This window comes from Rhamphochromis sp. 'chilingali' (genome assembly GCF_963969265.1).
Source record: "Rhamphochromis sp. 'chilingali' genome assembly, chromosome: 18".
Taxonomy (NCBI): domain Eukaryota; kingdom Metazoa; phylum Chordata; class Actinopteri; order Cichliformes; family Cichlidae; genus Rhamphochromis; species Rhamphochromis sp. 'chilingali'.
The window spans coordinates 27,991,229-28,013,357 of record NC_137945.1 but is presented as its reverse complement, the minus strand read 5'-3'; the positions used below and the strand labels follow the sequence as shown (position 1 = coordinate 28,013,357).

The 22,129-nt window shown below is 45.0% G+C and overlaps 1 protein-coding gene across 2 annotated transcripts in view; it reads right to left on the bottom strand.

The window, feature by feature from the left end:
- Positions 1–19,188, bottom strand: part of nrp1a (neuropilin 1a) — a 64,520-nt gene extending 45,332 nt beyond the window's left edge. For both annotated transcript variants that reach the window (XM_080865835.1, XM_080865836.1), the window contains exons 1-3: positions 18,646–19,188; positions 16,951–17,410; positions 15,509–15,683 (exon numbers count right to left, since the gene is read on the bottom strand). In XM_080865835.1, the coding sequence (XP_080721961.1) occupies positions 15,509–15,683; positions 16,951–17,017 (242 nt within the window). In that variant the 5' untranslated portion in view covers positions 17,018–17,410; positions 18,646–19,188. The remainder of the gene's footprint in view (positions 1–15,508; positions 15,684–16,950; positions 17,411–18,645) is intronic.
- Positions 19,189–22,129: the final 2,941 nt, after the last annotated feature.

Genomic DNA, 22,129 nt, shown 5'->3' with positions numbered 1-22,129 from the left:
TGGAGCTGGACAGAAGTGTCAGCGCTACAAATTAGGTCTCCTGAGGCAGCGCGGTGGATGGATGGCTTCACTTGTCTTTCGGCTCAGATGGGGTGATCTGGGGTGATATGGAGCTGTCAAGACACACTGAGCCTTGTTCTTCTTCTTTCCTTTAAATCAGCGGTCCCCAACCTTTTTTGCGCCACGGACCGGTTTGTGCCCGACAATATTTTCACGGACCAGGTGTCGCGGATAAATACAACAAAATAAAGCTAGTACCGGTACAGAAAAAAAAGAAGATCTATTCAAAACAAACGTGAAAAGACCCAGGAAAACCGAGTTAACGAAAAAAAAAAGATAACAAAATAACGCTAAAAACTGATAAAAACCCTGAAAACCATACATTTCACACCCGAGTCTCACTCTCGCGGCCCGGCACCAAATGACTCACGGACCGGTACCGGTCCGTGGCCCGGGGGTTGGGGACCGCTGCTTTAAGTCTTTAGCGTGTCAGGTTAAAGGTTTGATACCAAGAAAGCAGCTGTCTGCCTGCCAACAGCCTTGGATAGCCAGATGTTTACACTCGAAATCTTTTTTCAGAATGACCCCACACACAGGCGACGTCACTGCATTACAACTGCCATCAAAATCTGACTGAAAAGATTGGGTTCACTTCATGTATTTTTGATATGTATTGTATTTATAACACCCTGTGGCTCTATAATATTTCTGAGGATGGGTGTGGTCCAGAGAGGTTGGCACATGGCTGCCCCTCCCTTAGCGTGGTTCTGCTGAACGTTGCTTCCTGTTAAAGGGAGTTTTTCCTTCCCATTGTCACCAAGTGCTTGCTTGTAAGGGGTCAACTGATTGATGGGGTTTTCTCTGTACTGTTGTCTTTGCCTTACAAAATAAAGCACCTTGAGGTGACTGATTTGGCACTATATGAATAAAACTGAATAGATTCTAAACTGATTGAGTCACCTGAGAAAACAGAGTTTATTTTCAAAAGTCTTACTGGCATAGGCATTTTCTTCATTTGAGTTTAACTCTTGACAGAAAGCTGCAACAATAAGATTTCTTCCCACTTTGTTTCGAGTCTACACACAATCAATTTCTTCTCTCCTCTACTCTCCTGTCCTCTCCTCTTGGTTCCCAGCTCACAAAAGAGAACATCAATCTTCCCATGGCCCTGCTCTGTTCTATCAGCAGACTTATAATTCACCTCAGAGCCTCTGTCTCTGCAGCTATCCCCCCCCACCTCCCTCCCCCACAACTGCCAAAAGCTGAGCATTGCCAGATGCCTAAAAAATTGATGCAGAGATGCATCACTGCGATGAAGAACGAAAGAAGAGCAAGCTGCAGTACAGCCGATTTTCTGCAACTGATTGAGTTTCTGTGTTTGCATGCATGCATGCATGCACACGCATACACACACACACACACACACACACACACACACACACACACACACACACACACACACACACACACACACACACACACACGTGTGCAAGCTCAGCATTAGGCGTGTGAAAAGAAGCTAGACAACTAACTAACTAATGTTTTCATCTCATCAGCCCTCACAGACTGCCTTCTCACCCCTCCAAGCAAAGAGAGGAAAAAGCTTGTTTTGGACTTCTATTTTGATTCCGATCACACCGAGAAAAGCTGTTTACTGCATTTCCACCCTGGCACATCATCATCATCAGCTTGGATGGCCCTCGTGAAGACGGCGCAGCGGGAGCGAGACTGCAGATGGAAGAGAGAACACGCCCCGGGGGGTCCTCGCTGTGGAAGAGAACGCGAGAGGAGACCTCCTACTCCAAAATGTCTCTATTTGTTCCTAAATGACTGGTGCATCAGCCAGAACTCCAGCGGTTCTGCGCCACCGGGTCCTACATGCTCCGCTTCTCTAACAGAGAATCCATCCGGGCCCTTATCATCTGGAAGACATTACGGGAAACGCTTGGCCGAGCACTTTGACGCCTTCAGAAGTCACTCCTGTTGCCAGCTGTGTTAAATGCAGCTCTAATCTGCTACTCTAAACACCTGTGGGTGCTCACCTCTAGGGGCTAAGAATCCTGAGGGGGGGGGGGGACAGAGGACAGTTAACAACTTTGATTTTAGATATTAAAGGCAGCACATGAACATGGCCTACTTATAAACCTCCCCATAGTTTTGGGGGGTTTGCCGCTTGTCTGCGTCCCACTGACCTGTCGAGCTAAACCCAGATTCCTCCTCCCAGGAGCCTTTGCGATGACCTTTTATGCTGCATCACTGCTGCTCTTGTTGTTATTCCCCATGACAATGCAATCTAGTTGAGCTGTGCACCTATTTATCTGTCTAGTCTGCTTTGGGCCTGGGTGGGCCTGCTAGCACACCACAACACACACAGATAATTACACACACACACAGTTAGCTGCCTACCACAGTGCTAATAGTGAAAACGGTTTGCCAATCCAGTGGGGAAATTAAAGGAAAAAAGAGAGGGAAAGAAGCGGTGGGTGGGTGCGGAGGTGGTGGTGGTAGGGGGGCAATGTAATTCTCAACGACCTTCGCTTCACCGACTCAAATATATTAGCCTGCCTTCTTTCTTCAGGCACAGAGAGAAAGCAATCCGCTAGTGTCAAACGAGAACATTAGCCCTCCTCACAAAGCTAAAGAGAAGGCGACAAACCACCGGCCTAACAATATAACAGTTATATTGCCTGAAGCTTTCCCATGGAAATAATCTGTCCTCCCTCTATAAATGTCTGCTTGATATGGTTCTACAAAAACAATGCAATCTAAGGCAATGCAATAACACTATGACAGACTGTATAAGGCTCACACAATTGGTTAGATTTCTTAATCAGACCATTTATAAGCTCATGCTTGTTGCGGGAACCCCCCCTCAGAACAAGAGCTCTTTCTTTGCTATCGCCCCTTGCTTCAACTGCATAAAGAACAAATGCCTGACCTCCTTTCTCAAGCATTTCTCTGTCTGCAAGCTGACATGAAAACATGTCACCTATAACATGTAAAAACAGCTCTGGGGAACATAAGTGGAACTGGCTAAAAAGCAGACCTGGGACGGCTCTGCAGGACCCGGGGAGACTTAACAGGAAAACGGACCTTGTTGTAGGCTGTCAGAAAATTCCAGGCCCAGGGACTCAATGTATTAATGAGACTTGTCGAACAAACTGCCACTTGGGGTTTTGGTAAAACATTGTTAAGGTTTGAATAAGTGAGCGGGGGAGGGCAAAGATCAGTTGATCTCTGAGTTACTTTTTCCGAGCCTGGGGGCGGGACATGCCTCGCTCAAATAAAATGATCTGTCGTTCTCCACTTTCCATCCCTCACTGCATCCCCATTGCATGTGACATTCATTAACCTAAGCCTAGAATAACAGGTTCCATTTTTCCTTGGGCACCAGTCCAGCTTTAATGACCCTTGTGTCAGCTTGTAAGGAAGTAAGGAAGAAAGAATGAGGCCGTAAATGAAGCTTACGTCTTAATGTTCGCAGCTCAAAACATTAACCTTAATGAACTTTCTGACTTCAAGATTTCGATTGGAGGGAGATATCTAATTATTTAAACAGGAAAAAAATAAAAAACCACGGGGTTGTTTTAAGCTAATCTTAACTTCTCAAACCACAGAAAATTATTGCACGAGTTTAGGTTCTTGGAGCATGCCAGCACACCCAGTGGAATAAACCACCAGCCAATCAGGGCCGACGGCTTCAGAAGTGGTTCTCACTTGCGAGGGGCGGAGGGCATGATTGGTTAACTCGCCAACCATGCTTCTGTATAGATGGATGGAGATAAAAAAGATGGATGAAAAGTTGGATATTCCCCACCCAGATGGCCCAGCTGCAACCATCAATGGGCCTCTCTGGGTGTCACCCCCACACGGTTAGACGTATTTTTAGACGCTGTAGCTGTTTCGGATTTTGCAGCGGCCCTGGCCACACGTTCGTAAGCATATTCGCTTTCCTAAACTGCAATTATCATTAGCATTGATGGATTTAGCATGATTCCATCCATTAGCTCTCCTAATTACACTGTCGAGAGATCTGCCATCGCCAACAATCAAATTAATGAATTTGGCTGTTTAGACTCAATTATTGCACATCCCCACCTCCCCACCCCTTCTGCAACAAGCACAATAATCCCTTATTCAGAAATATGAGCACCCAGACTGACAGGAGGGAGATTTCTGCCCCCGGGGGGGGCTCCTTCCCCGCTTAGCACAGAGCAGGCTCACACTAATGTGAACTTAAGGGATGATGGGAGGAGACAAGAAACAAGTGGGGGAAATAAAACTGACCACAAAAGCTCCCACTGTTAGCAGGCTGTCTGAATTGCCTGTGCTCACCTCACAAGTGAGGCCCACTGCACTTTGAACCCTGGGGAAGTATGTTCAGCTGATTCGCTTTCTGCTCCTATGAGCCACTGACGTGCCTTCAAGGCCAAAACAGAGTTGTGCATATTTCCAGTAATTCTCCATGGACACACTTGGACTTTATTCCCTTACTGGAGCAATGAAGCATGACCAAACGGTCATAACTACTGACTATCTGTCAGTAGTTACCTTGTAGTTCCTTGTACTAGTGTGATACTGCTAATTTGGAGGTTTAGGCCTTTTAAGGTATTATTGAACCAAAAGTAAAACAGGTGGTTCTTTTTAAGTAATGCACTCAACAAGATTTGGTTTTAATGCATCTGAAAGTTAAGTCCTGCTCCAAGACAACTCAATGAGAAGAAAAATGTGGATGAAATGCAAAAAAAAAAACAAAACCCTGATGACTTTCCCTTAAGTAAAGTATTAAAATAAGAATGAGCTGGGCTTTTTCCCACATATAACTCAACTATTTTCAAATATTCTCAATAAAAATGAAACTTTTTTTAAATGTTACATTTTTTATCAGGATGCAATAATGCTGTGAGCGGTGCTGCCAATATTTCCTTTCATAGTACACATTTTGTTATAATGAATATTGTGGGAATGAGTAACTACAATCAATTAGAAAACTGCCCATGGCAAAATGGGAACACACATTTAGCACAACCCCCCCCCCCCCCCCCCCTACTTAGTATGCTTGGGAAATGAATCTGTTTTGCATACAGCAAATACAGCATACATGCTTCTGAGTGCAGATCGGAGCGTTCACACGCTGAATGTATGCGTTTCCAAATGAAGCGACCAAGCCTTTGGGGTAATTTCTTGAAACATTTCTTGGAAGTAAAGTAGCTATATCTGTTACGGCCTTATTATGTAGTCAGCTTGACTTGGAGCTATTATGAAGAACTATGTCAGCGATACACCGGCTCCTGAAAAGGTTTAACATGGACAAAACACAGTTAGAAACTGTGTGATATCATTTACAAAGGAACCAAAAAAGGCCGGCAGGAAATTAGTATAACATTTTTTTTTTAAGTATGAAAAGAGAGCAACCAAAAAAAAAAAATACAAAGGATGAAAAAGGTGTGTGATTTCTTAAAGATAGCAGAGAGAAAGACCGAGTGAGAGAGGGGAGAGGAGCACTCCAGTCCATTTCTGGGGCCATTACAGGAGGGAATGACTCCCATTTGTCCCACCTTGACATTTGAGAGGATCTCTGATTACACATGAGAGAGGGGCAGGCAGAGGTGAGCGAGGAGAGAGTCCTCCACAGGGGTCTGTGGCACGGCTCAGATGATACGCCGCTGTTACAACAATGAGAAGTCAAGGGTAAAAATAACAGGGCATCGGGAGAAAGGGGTGATGTGGCACAGCAGGGCCGACTTGGATACTGTCTTTTTTTAAGTGTGCTATCCCTGCCCTTCTTCTTGTCTCCTGCTCTACCCCACGGAGCACCTCGGTGACATAAGTACACGTGCACCCTGCTGGGAAGGAGGGAGCAAATGGGCCCTTTATTTGAACCTGTAATGAAGACTCGAAAATCCATAACCCTCAGCTGACAGGATATATGCTGGTTTAACATTTCATCTCTTTATATGGCTATAAGCAGGGGTCAAATATGTTGTTCAAGTGTGGGTATTCGAATCATCTCTAAACACAATTTAATTTAAGAGCACAAAGACTCGCGGTTCAATGCGCTTGAAACACGGAAACATGCCGTTTATTGCATATGAATGTTTCAATATGCAAAACACTTCATTGTTGTAAGCATGCTTGGAAAATCCCAAGACTGTACGCCTCTGCTTGTGTTGAAAAATTTCATGCAGACACAATGAAAAATGCCCGATTCCGTCTGATCTAACAATGCTAAAAATGACTACACCCTTGCGATCATTTGTTTCTTATCTTGTGTCATTGTGCTTGTAGCTAACTAAGTACAGTTATGGACAAACACTTTGAATTAAAAACATACCTTTTGAGAGTGGTACGTGGTATGGTGGTACACCGCTACTCAGAATATGACTTTCTAATGACTGACACTGGTGTTTGCACAATGCAGGAGAGACTATAACCATGACACTGATCCGAAGGGTCAAAGAACAATATCCTGTTTATTCATGTCGCAAAAGGGTGTGTGCATTTGTGTGTGTGTGTGTGTGTGTGTGTGTGTGTGTGTGTGTGTGTGTGTGTGTGTGTGTGTGTGTGTGTGTGTGTGTGTGTGTGTGTGTGTGTGTGTGTGGTTTGGGGTATGGGTTAGGGTGCTTGTTAGAGGACAAAGTATTACTAGATATCCTGTTCATGACTGGATGTGTAGGATGTACAGTACATGATTGGGGTCAGGCTTGCTGGAACCATGTGAAAAGAAGAGCATTCAAAAAAAGAAGGAGATAATTGTAAACAACTTTGTGCTAGTGACCCACTGAACTTCACATAGGACAAAAATCAGCTATGTGAGCTCTTCTTTGCTTCAGCTTTTATGGCCTGACAAGAAAAAAACAGAAGCAGAACCAACATCCAGCAGCATCTACAGAGGTAATCATCTATCTGCTTATAGCAGCGCTCCCTGTCGAGTAATGAGCATGCTGCTTTCAAAGAAGAGGCAGGAGGAACCTGACAAGGAGAGTTAAAAAAAGGAGGAAAGGAAGGGAGGAGGGGAGCTGAGTTTGAGGTCAGCTAGAGGTAAAGCCTTCGGGTGCTGTTCAAAACTCTCTTGCCTCTCCACAATGGACAGGAAGGGGAGAAAGAGTGCGGCGTGGGTGGGGTGAAGGTGTTGGTTGTGTTAAGAGGAAACAGCTGAGGGGAGATAGAGAAGTTCAGTTGGTGATAGAGGGAGTGGAGGACAAGCCAGAAAAGAGAAAAGCAAAGCATGCAAACAGCTGATACAGGTGCCAGCACGAATCCAGTAAAAAGGTCAGTGGCGTGAGTTCTTACACATGGCTCAGCAATGCTTAGGATGCTTGAGGGCAATGGTAATAATAACTGCACCGGGAATTATTCAATTAAATAGCCCATCCATCCCCACTGACAATCTCCCTCCTCTTCCCATTCTCTGTCCTCCCTGGAGTGGGTCAGAGAGCAGTCTGGGCAGGGTACTTCATGACCCGGTCATCTGGCTGGACATCTAGTCACTTGGCTGGGAGCAGGACAGAACTGTGAACATGTGAACATTCCCCCTCCCCCGTGGAGGACTGGGACTGTGTCCTCTTCGGTATGAGCGACCGATTAAAAAAAGAACAAACTACACCTGACCTCAGACTCGAGACAGCACAACCTGAATTTCTGAATGTTAACAGGAAGAGGAAGGAAGTGAGAAGAGGAAGAAAATAAATGAGGGAAGTGTTTCTACGGTTGGGACATATGTTTGCACAGTGAGGAGATCAGGCGATGCCAGATTCGGGGCAGTTTCCTTTTAATGTAAACCAGCCCTTGGATGGAAAAGCTAATGTTTAAATCCTCGTACTTTATTTCACTTTGACAACTGCATTGTTCCCAGATTGTGCAAAGAAGTCAGATTTTCCAACGATGCAGCACTCTGAAAGCCAACCGGGCCGTGCTGTGAGGGCCACACGCCAAGCAGTGCATCTCTTACGTGGCGATGGGCAGAGAGGCTGAATTCTTGGCATTGCAGAGCTGATTTAAGTGCTGATGACCGGCCAGCTTCTGCCAACATTTGGAGGGCAAGGTGAGTCCTCCATTTACTTGCCTGACAATTGAACGTTACCGTCGAGCTGGATTAGCTGCATTATTTCCCCCTGCTTTCTGGTAAAGCCTGCGGGTGATAGACATACGTATAAGAGAGGGGCCTCCTGGTTGGTTATCCCCTCATGAGCGAGGGTCATGCTGGCGCCAGACACCCCAGCTACTTATATTACTTATAGTGCTACCCTACTGAGATAACACCACAAATGATTGCTGCTAGGCCAGATATAAAGGCCGTTTTTACAATTACCACCAGCTAACAAAAGAAATACACTTGTGAGGAAAAAAATGTAATAGTGGTCATAATAAAAAAAAGAAAGAAAGACCACAACTACTCTTGCCAATTTAGTGAGGGGAGATCAAGCAAAGAGCAAACAAAGCGAGGGATTGTGAGTGGCTCTAACTCAATCAGGGAGCAGTGGGGTACCGCCCCATCAATCACTGTCTGCTTGCTGCCCTCGCTGAATCACGCTGAGTTGAGTGGTGAAGAACCACCAGAGAGCCAACAACCCGCTGTGGCGCAAACACAGTGACCGAAAATGACCCCAGGGATCTATCTGGGGGCCCTTGGCTTCCTATTTCCTACCTACCTACCTACCTACCCTCTCACCCACTGCAAACAAACTTTACCTTAAGAGAACCCCCTCTGGAGACTTTGGCTTGATTGTCTGAATAGAGAGCCCTGTGGTCGCCGAGACCACCCCCTCCCACCTGCTGCTCCTTGTGGATCTGTACGCACCGTGGCGTTAGGACAACAAACAAGCTGAGCAGGCCACATCAATCAAAATCACGGGCCCCCTTTCAAGGTTAGACCACTGAGTGAAACGTGTCTGACAAGCCCGGCCACGCAGCATTAAAGCGTCTAGAAGTCCCTCGTCTATTCAACTAAAGGGCCTCCTCTCCTTCCTTTTCTCCTCTTTTTCTTACATTTTCTTACAGTTAATAGATGTAGAGAGCCGAGATTACCAAATGTTCTCCTGTAATCAGGAGTCGCTCTATTCGGCTCCCTTTTTTTCTTACAATCTGTTTTGGATAAAGAGGTTGAAAAAAAAGCATAAGGCTGACATATCTAAGCTGTGTGGGCCGCAGCTCCACTCCACAAGAAACTTCCATATAGGGGAAGCTTGTACTGGGTTGGAAAGAAGAAAGAAAGAGCTGAGCAGTGTGCCAGGAGCAGCTTAGGGATAGTAGACCCTGGCAAACACAAGGAGCTCACTCCCACACTGAGATGACAAACAAAACGGGCAGACATGTGAGACGCTGATGCTTTTGTGCTGTCACAGATATGTGACTGCTGACTTGAAATCTGGAGGTTTGTTCATGAGCCCGGAGCTTGTCGTCTCCCTTCCCCCCCCCCCCCCCCCCCTCTTTCCCTTCCCTCCCTCCTTCCCTCATCCCTCCTTTCTCCCCTTCTCCTCTGCCGTGAAGTGGACCTGCCTCCTGCTGTGAGGCAGAGTGGCTCACCTCCCGGTTGTGGTTAGGTTGTTGTGCATGAATCAACGTGGTGACAGAGCAGCAGGGAGGATGGCAGATGCCACGGCCAGAAAGCTTTTCAATCAGACTGCCCTTCCAAGCTGCTGCCAAGGTGAAACACTTCACCGGTGGATGAAAAAAAAGACCCTGAACCCCACGGTCACTCTCACTCGCTCGCACACGCATACATGTGCGAGCACACATGTGCCCAGACCTACTTTAATCCCGCTCATTAGCTGGGGAGTAAGCCCTCCATGTTTAAGAGAGATGAAGAAGGGGAAGAAAGAGAGTAATGAGAGTGAAGGTCAGTGGTTTTCTGATGCAACATCTCTGTCTGCTGTCTGTTCTGCTCTGCCCTCCTGTTAATTAACTGCGGCTTTCATTTGCTTTTTGCTTTAAAGGCTCACCTGCCTCATTAAGAGTTGCGTTTTTTGCACCGAGAACACTCGTCTGGGGAAGTTCTTTTTTTGAATCCTTGCTGGCAAAATAAGGCTCCGTATAATTACAGTGAAGTCCAAACAAGACACATTCAAAGTGGATTGCCTGCTCTTTGAGATGCTGCTGACAAGCTTTTTTTTTTTTTTCCTAAGGCGCAGTGTTTCAATGTAATTTCGCCTCTGATTTGATTTCCATTGTTATGAGCTGTAGGAGTCTGTTGCTGCAGAGAATATCAGGTGCACAATTTGAGCTGCCTTTGTCAAAGCCGCTAGTTAAAAGAAGCGGTGTCGCCCTACGCACTCCATTTTGCAGCACCGATTTCACGGTGCCAATTTGACCTCCCCTACCCCCACCCCACCCCAGCATGGATGCTTCAGTGACATGCACTTAAAAAAAACACACATAAAGAACAGAGTGACAGCAGAAATAAATGCCCTCTAACAGGCTGTAAGTATCTCTAATAATCCATGTCAATTTAGAGACCCAACTGGCAGCACTGTGGATCACAGCGCCTCCTTTCAGAGTTACCACCGCCACCACCACATCACCACCTGCCAACAGAACATTTCTGTTGCATTCCTGTTTTTTTTTCCCGTTTTAATTATTTTCCTCTGACGGCTACTAAACAAACAGTCCACCTGTGGTCCTTTGCCTGCAGTTACCTTGCACAGCCAGTTTTGAGAAGAATAAGCAACACTTGTTGCACGTATGAGCTGTAGTGTCAGAGCAGCGTTTTGTTGTTGTTTTTTTTAACTAACTTTTTGTATTTGCTTAACTGAAGTCTTTCCCTGCACAAAAGACACTGGTGCTCAGGGGAAAATGAAAGCAACAATGCTGGAAAAACAGCAGAACAGCTTCAGGGACTGCGACACTCAAGCACCAACACAAGGGCTGGTTGTTTCAAGGTGTTGCAGCCCTCTTCCAGAGACCACGCGGGGAAAAGCAATGCATGTGTGTTTTGGATCTCATAAGATTTGATTTTTCGTGCTATGATAACTTTGTATTTTTTCCATCCATTTTCATGTGAGCATCAGAATTAAGTACGAATCTAGTAAATGTTATGTTTGTTTGTTTTTTAATGAGGAAATCATAGTACAACTTGTATAGAAAATAGAAGCATTCCTCTCATGTAGTGGCCCTCTGTGCAGGCTTGTGCCTTGGCATATGCCACATCCATTTTTTGCGCCTCGCCTGCAGCTGCAAGATAAGTTACAGAGTGATTGTGAGGTGGGTAATCAAAACAAGCAAGCAGCAGCTAAGATTAAGGGAGGAGCCCTTGTCCCCCACCACCACCAGCCGTGAAGCTCTGCTGGTCTTTATACTGTAGCTGCTGTGTGCTATTAAGGCTGGAATGGTAACAAGGGAATTAGGGAAAGTGGCCAAGAGGATCTTGTCCCTAAATCCCCTTCTGTCCTCCACTCTCACTTCCTAGAAACAGGTGGCAGTCACCTTTGTTGGACACTGTGCCCATGTTGAGTGGAGTTAGTGGGATTCCACATGACAAAGAAAGAGCCATGGTTACAGGGTCAGTTAATACCCCCACCCCCCACTTCCCCAAGTTCCTGTCACCTCTGGAGCTCTGACTTGGTCCCCATGCCACAAGGGGTAGGATGCCTATTATAAAAGGGACATAACAGAGAATGTTTGTCTTCCCAGCAGGCCAAGCAGCTCTGTGTGTGTGTGTGTGTGTGTGTGTGTGTGTGTGTGTGTGTGTGTGTGTGTGTGTGTGTGTGTGTGTTGTCAGGGGTGGGCTGGGCTGGGGGGGACTCAGTAGGAGACTGCAGCAAAGGGGCATAAGGACAGAAAAAGGAGAAAATTATAATTAAAAAAGGAAACTTTTCCAAGCTTACAGGCACCTGAAGATTTGAGGGGGAGCTCGATGACTTTTGAACTTTGTGTTGAGGTGGGATGTTTTCGATCTCACGCACAAAGAGCTGCTCGAGAAGGCATTCCTTGAATATCTCCTCCGCTTAGTACCATCCTGTAATACGTGTCATCTGAACTCCTCCTCATGCTACTCTGCACGTTGGAATTTCAGCAAGGTCTCAGGAAAATACCAGGGAAAGGCAAAGAAAGAGGAGGCTGTGTCTCCTTCTCGTTTTTATCCCTCTCTCTGTTCTAGCATGACTTCGACTAGCTTACAAACTGCAAGGGAGCTCTCAGTGAGCTGAAGACAGAAGAGCTTTTTTGGAGGGGGTTTGTTTTCTTGCTTTTTTTTGGTTTGGTCAGAAAATCCAATGCTATCAATGATTCATAATGTTGTCAGGAGTACATCATATCTCGAGAAAGTTGGCTCCCCTCCTCGACTCAGCAAGAAAGTAGGAGGAGGAGGAAGAGGAGGAGGTGGAAAGAACAGCCTCCAGCTTCAGATGAAATATTTCTAGGTCTTGGTTTAGATGAGTTTAAAACTAGAAACATTCACCAGATTTACTTGAATCTCACAAAATAATAATAATAATGATGATGATGATGACACGAGTCTGTTAATCAAATATAAAACCTTCCCATCGCTTCTTTAGATCCATCTCCACTTATACCTCCCCACGACAGAGCTAGTGGAGCCAGATGAGCCTGACAGGCCTTATCAGATAACCGTGAATAAAGAGAGAGAATAGGTGCGCGGAGCGAAAGCATATCTGTTTACTCCAGCTTTTCACTCCGGCTAAGCTCGCTCATTCCGACGACTTTCAGATCGAATTGACTTCAAATATTTGCCTTGATGCGGGCTGCGCCTTTGCCTCAAACTTCATTAGCTGCGTGAGGCAAGTGAGGGCAGCTCCAGCTCCCCCCAACCCCCGCCCCCATGAAAAACTCCACTCTGTGAAAGTCTACAACGGTGCGTGAAAGGTAAACACGTTCTGCATTCAGAATCGCAGGGCTCACTTAGTCGCCTTATCTCCGTGATGAAGTGTTTTCCTCCTCCAGCTCGCAGGATACAGGCCCCTGCACTTCCCCAAACAAACCTGTCAAGGGGAGCGAGCACGTGCAACAACAGCAGCAGCAGCACGGCAGCCAGGCTCCACTCACAGGGAAGGCTGTTTTTCTTTTCTTTTCCAGGAGCACCACTTTGAGTGCTTCTTGTTTAGTTTGCTGATAAGACCCATGTTGGAGAACATGTGGTGCATGTGTGTTCCATTTGCCCACTAATTAGATTGCAAGGCAGTGCACTGAAGCATGCATTGTAACCCCACCGCCTCCACCTCCACCCACTCTGCAGGTCCATCAGATAAGGAAGCCATTCTGGGCTCTCATCAGTTTCCATTATGTAAAGGGTTGACTTGGTGAGTGGGGCTCCAAGAGGGGCTCTGATGGCTCAACACAAATCGCACCCAACCCAACTACTGTCTGCAGATACATGAGTCACTTATGTTCCCTCACTTATAATCAAGTTACCCATGGACATTGCCATGTCAGCTATTAGGCCAGCAATCAGCCTTCACGTTGCACAGTGCCATAGTTTTGAAATTAAGGAGGGTGGAGTGGAGTGTGTGTGTGTGTGTGTGTCTGTGTAGAATATGTTACGAAGTAGAAGCAAAGTCCCATGAAAACCACTCCATTAACAGCATTAAAAATGAAACGGCACACCGGGTTAAAAATAGGAAAAAAGCTGTGGGTTAGGCTGACCCCATTTTCAGGTGCAATCTCTGTGAGGCCCACATGAATCAGAGAATGACTCAAGTCATCTGTTAATTTTTTCTTTCTCCTCAGGACAAGCAGGTTATAGCCTCCTAACCACTGCAGACTGAGTCTTCTTCAAACGTAATGAGAAGCAAAAGAAAATCAGAAGCAGCAACGAGGCGCTCCTGACACCCACTGCACAACATTCATTTGCTGACAAATGTATGAGCGACCGGTTAACTGGAAACCACCAAATTTGTGGCTGCTAAATGAAAGAGCAGTGCTAATTTGCAAATGACACATCAGTGGCTCACTAAGCTCAATGTCCTCCCTCCTTTCAAAAAAAAAAAACCTTCCTTGCTCCCACAGCAACTCTATTCTCCTTGCTGCATGTGTTTAGACACAGGAAATTCATTCCTGACTAATTTGATTAACATAAGCATTGTCACTGCTGCCCCTACTCCTACTCCAGTCCCTTCCTCACTCTCAGTTTCTAACTAAGGACCTCAGACAGCTTAATGGCCTCCCTGGTGCTGAAATCGAACCCAAAAGAAGTGTCAAAGGAGCACCCACACTCCAAAGGACACCAGCATCTGCACTAAACCCCTGTCAGCAGTAAAGAAAGGCTAAAGTGGGATTTAAATCTGGGATTAAAATAAATAAATAAATAAAAGAAGCCTGCAAGCGTATACACTGGGGCCAATTCAAGGAGCACAAAAGAAAGTGTAGGGTCCAGGTTTTGGGTGGAGCGCAGATACAGTAACAGGATCCAGCAAAGCCCTCTACTCTCTGGAGCCCTGCAGCGTAAACAAACAGCTGAGACAGAGACAGGGCAGAGGCACCGACACACGTGCACACACACACACACATACACACAAAACACCACATCACACACAATCAGACTGAGGCAGTCTGCCCAGGCAAGGCTCACCTCAGGGCACCCACACTGACACCGGCTCATCACATTACTGTCTGTCTCTGGTTTCATCGGCTTAAACTATCTATCTGAAAACAGCTTAGCCTTTTTGCTGGATGCAACAGCTCACAGCTTACAGGTCAAATAAGGATCGGTAAGTAACCGTCGCTGAGAGCGCCACCTTAAAAGAGTGCTTTCAGTAAGTTTGGGGTGAGGTGGAGGGGCACTAGTGAAAGTAAATTTTAAAAAATCCCATGTCAGCCAGATAATTTCACTTTGTTCTGACTTTATTAAAGTGGTTGTCTAATTAAAACAAGCTGTTTTTAATGCAATCGCTTCTTTTTCTTTCTTTGTTTAGAAAGTAATTGGATTTCGAGTCACTGGTTTACTGCTCAGACACTTTTAATAGACATTCTTTTTTTCATGCAGTGCAGAAAGTAGCCGCAATTAAATGCCTCTGCTGAGGTTTTGGCCTCTTCAATCCCCTCCACTTCCCCCTTCCCCTCGCTCTGTCTTCTGCAGAAACACAGCAGTTCAAATCAGTATTAAATGCTGGTGACTTCACTCCACAAAGATGAAAATCAAGGACATTCCAAAACCAAATGGCAGGAGCGAGACATTCCTACTCCCCTATGTAGTGCCAGACCTGGATTACAATAACACAGTTTTCACTGAACCCACCTCCGACACTAGATGGCGCAGTTTCATGAGCAATAGACGAGGGGAGAGGAGGAGTGGGATTCAGACTGGCGTTATAGACAGCACTGTAACAGTGCCTGTACATCAAATATAAATAAACATAAATCTGTAGGTGCTTCTTCCACCGCCAACAGAATGAAAGCACACATTTACTGTTTTTGGCAGAGGTCTCACTGTTTTTTTTTTTTTTAATTCCCTATCTTTCGATCAAATTGGGGCCCCCGGGGACAAAATCTGCCTGAATGAACGAGCGTTTGTATTTGCACATGTGTTTTTCATAGAGAAGAAGCGCGGTGCACGTACTTGCACTCCCTGTCCTCCAGATCAAAATGCGGATTGAAGTTGATGAGGATCCGCTGGTGAGGACCAGGCGCCGAGATCACCCACACGCATCTCTGAGAAGGGGGATAAGACGTGGGGTATCCTGGCGAAGTGAGGTAGTTGGCGGTTGAGATTCTGATGTTGCCTCCACATTTATCTGGAGCGGGGAGGGGAGAGAAAATAAAAGAGAAAAGTTCTTAAAGGATACGGAAACAAACGAGAGTGATACATCACTGGCAGCTCAGAGAGACACAATAGTTTGGACTACTACAGCGAGCTTTACAAGACCATTTCTTTCACACACAACACACTGTAGACAAATCATCTTCTTCTTATAAATAACGTTTTGGTGTAAGCGTGGAGCGAAAATGTTGTTCCACAAAACCAGACCGCTGCTCTGCGAGATGTTGCAAACATGCTTATCTATCTGTAGAGTGGAAAAAATGATCATCTTTTACCAGATTGCGACTCTGCAGTGAGGGTTAGTCAACAGCAGAATAACGCAGTGATGGAAAATTATCAGTAACGAGCGAGTGAAATTCACTTAGTCGTTAATTTCATGCTGTGACATGCACACGCTTAAATTACACTGCCACACATTACGAGGGGAAAATGATAAGCCTTTGCTGACTGATCCATATAACACAAAGGACCGAACAAGAAGACGCCCTTTTATTATTTACTGTTTATTTATTTTTATTATTTGCAGTCATTCTCCTTTAATCTTGCATATAAAAGTACCCCCTCGTTAAAAAACAAAGTTCCTTTTGCTTTTATTTCTGTGTTATAAAAGCTCATGTGTGCTTTCCTAACGCATTCCCCCTCCGAAGTCTTTCACAGCGGAAAATAAAAGCTGAAGTGAAACAGAACCTCCGAGAATAGAAACCGGGAAAGTTGTGCAAGCCGAGCGTTTGGGCTGACTTTTTGAACTTCATCCTGACTTAGAAATTCTTTACCAGGAGCACAAGAACCCGGGTGCCCTAAAAAAAGTAGTTGAATTGGTTTAAAAACTGCTTAATTGTTGGAATTAAGTCTTTTAAAAAATATCTGCAAAGAAAGCAAGTATTCAGGAGTATTTTAATGGAATTTGGTAGAAAATATTTGAACGGAAACAAGGTAACAACCCTAACGCGCTGGACAACAGGAATATCAAAGAGATCCCATAAATACAAGTGAAATCATATAGCAGTAAAAACGGTTTTAACGAAGGCTACAGATAAGTGTCAGTGAAGTCACTTTACTAAGTCTGTGTGGAAATAATATCAGAGGGGTTTTCTTTAGGCGTTGGTAGAATGAGCAGGTGAGCGCCTTGTGAGTTTGCCCGGAGATCAGCGAGGGCTAATCTTTAGAAAAAACACCGGGATTAGTAGCTTTGCAGTGTACATAAAATCTGTATTTATAGAGAGATCAGATGTCACACTTACCGTTTTTGAAAGCCTTGGCCACCGAGAGGATTCCCATAAACAGGATAAAGACTAATCCACAATGCATCCTTGTTTTATCACCAGGAAAAAAAAATAAAATTACGTGTATATAGATATAAAAAACAAAAACAAAAATCCTCTGAAAATAAACTCCTCCAGAAGATGTTCTTTTCCTCAAGGGAAAGTATTCTTCTCTCCACTCTGTCCAACAAATAAAGCTGAAGTGTCTCTTAACGAAGTTAGGAGTGATCTGAGTGCGGGCTCAGGTCGCTGGCATCCTGTCATTCAGCTCCGGTTTCCTCTCGCCTGCGCCGTCTGCTCTCCACTCTCCAGTGCCGACCTTGCCATATCCTCTCCAAAAGAAGCCAGAGCGCAAGGCGGACGAAGAATCAGCCACTCCAACCCTGTCTTTTGCGTCCTTGGCCCTTCAGAAGGTGCCCGGGCAGGATGTAATCCTTGTCTGTGGAGTGCACAAAAAACAAAACAGCACAAACGTGAGAGGTGAGCAGACTATGAAAGCGTGTCGCCTCCGTGCTCACTGGACATTCCCCAAAAGTGTCTAAAAGCGCCTTATCTGACACAATTAAGACTCCGAAGGCACGGGTACACCCCTTTCCCCCAAATTGTGACCCGCTTTGCTTCAATAGGCTTAGAGTAGAGAATGGGAGAGGTTGGTGATTGGCTTGATTACAAATAGCCAACCTATGTCTGAGAGGCGTCGCGTCTTTATAAGTAAGGAGAGCGGCACACTGAGTGTCAGAGCACCAGCGGTCCGTTAAGTGACACTACTCTCTCTCTCTTGCTCTCTCTCTCCCTTTTACTCACTCACGCTCTCTTCCGCTCTCTGTGACAACAAGCAGTCTGACATTAATGCAAAACGTAGCGACACAACACTACCCCCCCCCCCCCCCCCCCCCCCCCCGCAACTATCTGAGATCTCGCCATAAACAACAGCAGCAGCAGCAGCAGCAGAATGCTACTCCTGGAGGACAAGCTACCACTCAAGCCTGGATTTTAGGCTGTATTGTAGAGGGCATTTCCCCGGGATGTGGTCATTAGCTTGTGTGTGGGACCGATGCCTTTATGTGATAAACCAACGGATAAACCTGATCTTTTCATCCCAAGTTCCCCTTTGTGGGTGCAAGTCCTAAAAAACACAGAAAACAGAGCTCAGATGTAAGCCAATTTACATCGAAGTGCTTATCGTGGGCCTATTTTTTCTCTCTACAAAGTGTTTCCATCTTTCTTTTATTTTGATTTTATTATTATTATTTTATTTGCATGCCTTTTATCCACCAGGAGCTATGTAACGCTACTGTTCTTAATAACCACCCCACATCAGTGACACCATTTAGCTGGCACCCTGAAAATTTAAAAAGAAATCAATTAAAGCATAAATTACGGTGTAGCCTCGAGTCGGTTACTCAAGGCTGCCCTTACTGGGTCACACTGCACAAAAAGGAACGAACCTCAGCAAACACAGCATGCTCTACTCTAAATTCCTGCATTAAAAGAAAGCAAGCCAGTGTATGAATAACAATAAAATCGACGGTAAGATAATAAGATGGTCATATCAGCCAAATGTGTAAAAACTGTATTACATTAAGTGGACTCAAAGCAGAAGATTCCTTTCAGTCTCTCACACAAGTTAAATACATTTACAAAAAAAAGAAAAGAAAAAAAACCTGCATTCACCTGCTTCTTCAGGACTCGCAAACCTGCAGGCATCCAACCCTCCCCTCTCCACTTTCAACACGAGTGGAGCGGAGTGTAGGATCCGATAGGCTTCCCCCAAATCCTATTAAAATGACACCAAATCTTCTCCCGAGCTTCCAAAAGAAGCAAGCCAACGTATCCTCCCCCCACGAAAAAAGAAAAAAAAACTCCTCCCTGGGCTACACGCCGTGGAAGAATCGCACCGCAGTCCAATCCAAACCGCGCAAAGGCGCACAGCCGACACCCGGAGACACTCTCCCCTCTCCGCGTACAGACGGTCCCTTCGCCGCGGATGTCTCTGGGTCTCCCGGGCTGTTTAGCTCTCATTCACGCGCGGTCCAAACTGCAATACGACCAGCGTGTGGAGGAACAGTGTTGAAAATTCTTCAGTGAGAGAGGTGGGATAAAAAAAAATCTACAGAATAAAAATAAAAGTCCTTATTGGTTTAATTCAACTTGTTTCCCGTCCGTCTCTCTCCGTGCGCCACCGCTCTCGGCTCCTCCACTGATGCAAATGCAGAGGGTTTGAGTCCCTTGCTAGCCACACACACACGCCCCTTTACGAGAGAGGAGCGCGCGTGCGTGCGCGTGTCGGTGTCTCTGCAACGCTTATGCAGATTTCATTCAACTGCCTTTCTCTACCTGCCCGTGGGCTTCCTTGGCCCCTTCGGGATGTCACATTACAAGTGAAATACTGAACCGACAACGTCTCTGCGCACGTGAGCCATCATGAAAAAAGGGGTTTTATTATTATTATTATTATTATTATTATTATTATTATAATATATTTATTTATTTATTCATTCATTTATTCGTTCCTGAAAATGTTAACCAGCTTGATGATGAACTTATAATCCACATAGCAATGTCGCTTTAACACAATATAGACACTGTGTGGTCCTGTACAGTTTCTGGAAGCTTATAGAGGCTCGACGAAGTTGTGCTGCTGTGATCAAAGAAGCTGTGAGCTGGTCGTGAAAGACATTAGGGATGTAAGAAGCAACACTGACAAGGGAGATCAAGTTGACTAATCATGGACAATACAGTCCCTTCATTTCTTCATCCCTTTATTTTTATTATTCACTTATAATTCATGAGAAGCGAGACTTTTCCAGATCAACAGATTGTTTAGCGGAGAGCGGAGTGACAGCAAAGGTTTTCCTCATGAATGAGGTTGTGAAGTCATTGAAAGGAACTCCTCTAATGACATTTCATCACTTAGTTTTGTCAAAACATCAGTGGTCTATTCAATTGTGCAACTTTCCAGAAAGAGGAACTCAAAGCAAAGTTTCATTGTTTCACACAGATTAAACTTCCTGCATTCTGCTTCTTTTGCCCCCGAAGCCTTGCAAACGGGCTTTCACTGGAGCTCTCTCTGCTGTTTTTTGCTCAATTAACTGCAATAAGCGGAGGTTTCCGTGCGCAGGTCCGTGGCTGGCAGTTTTCTGCCCTGTAGGGGGCAACAAAGCAGGCGAGCAGCTCAGAGAGAGCAACCCATTGCTCCTCAGGCTCACCTCACTGTGCGCCTTTGAGATTGCACAGCTGTGTTTATAACCAGAGCGCACTGATTCAAGGATTTTGCAGACTTAATCATTCCATTCACTATAAATTCAGCTTACCATGCGTCAGCATTAAAGTTGCTCTCTCTTTTTTCTTCCTAGCATTAGTGGCAGCACAAGAATCTTAATATGGTGTATATTATATTCTGCTTGTTCTATGAGAAACACAAGCAGCACTTTGTTGCTTCAGAAACCTGATGTGCAGCTATACAAACTGTATTAAGATGTTTCCTGTTTGAAAAGTTTCTGTGGAACAATTCAGCACAATAAGCTCGCAAACCTTGTCCGTTATTATTTCTTATTCCTAGAGAGAGACACAGCAGGAGGAACAAGTGGCTTTATTCCCACCCCGGCCTCAGTAATTCTCTGTCTTCCTGATAACACAAATGCTAAAACGGTGCCGGGCATCTGTATCAAAGGCAGCACTAACTAGCCTTTCGTGTCTCCAGGATAACACAAGGAACAATGGCTTAGAGTCATTTCACAAGGGTGCCTGTGAGTGCCATATCTAAAATGAGCTGGGGGATTGTAAAGGAACAATAAAAGAGCAATTTAAAGGATTTGCTTCTTCATATATATCCTCACTAATCTTTAGTACAACCTCGATGAATAATTAGCTCGGGTACAAAAGCAGACATCTTATGGCTCCTGTGAGTAGTGGACTTGATTTCATTAGCCTGCCCTTTATTCACCAAAGTGAGTGAGTCCAAGTGAAATGTACAGACTCAAAGCGTCTGGCACAACGTCAGAGCGAGCACTCTACCTCAGTGTCTGATTGAAAAGTCACCTGTTAAGATTAGCTTGAGAATTTGGACATGGTTTCATACTTTTTGTGATATTTCAGGTGGGGGTGGGAGGGGTTATAGACATAAAGGAATGATTCAATAATTAAATGAATAAATAAAATGAATAAGTAGTGTGTCCATGTCAAGAACAAGCTCTGAGTGAATATTTTTGATGAGTGATTAATACATAGTAGTTTAAGAGACTGGAAAATGAAATATGTCAAACTCGGTTAGAGAGAGGAAGCCAGTGTTGCTTACTTTCCATCTCTCAGCATAATTAGCACATCTCTTCCCATGATGCCCGACATTGGCATCACAGAGCAGTGCAATTCATCCATTCGAATTTTCAAGACCTTTCTGCTTCCTCACACTGGCTACATATGCACTTAACCAATGAGCAAAGTGAACATGATGACATGGAAACGAGGTCTAGCAGGTCTGAACTCCTATGTCAACTTAACTGACCACTATCCTAGCCATCTGATTTAGCCTAACATGCTGACTTTCTGCATTTTCCGATTTCAGCTGCACAGCCAGGATTGATGTTTCCTTGCCGCCCTAAATAACTGGTTGCACAATGCTTGTCCTGATGTCATATCTTCAATGCATCTTGCACTGATATCAGATGGACTGTGGGTCTTGCTTAATGCCATGACGCAGAACATCGAGACTTTTGGATTCATTCAATAAAAAGTCAAAAAAGTAAAAGTATTTTCTTAGTAAGAAAACAACAAGTACTCAGACTGTCAGAGGGGATATCACTGCGGTGCACACTTTGGTCTTTTAAGTTCAGTATGAGATGACAGATACGGTATTTACCTCAGCAATAGGAAAGCATAAATGCATGTTCCCACCTTACCACAGTACAGACCGGATTAGAGACACAGCCTGAACTTTTTCAAAGACTTTGTTACCTACTAATCATACAGTGTTCCAGTTTCACCTCCATGGCAACTGCTTCCAAAGGCAGCCTCAAGCTGAAAGGTTAATGTGCATGTGAATAAGGGGCATACAGCTCTGACACTATAGAAGTTTCTGTACCTGTTTCACACTTTTGGGAGCTGCTGATAATTACTTGCCAAAGAATCTTTCACACACTCTCAAACAGGCTTGCTGGAA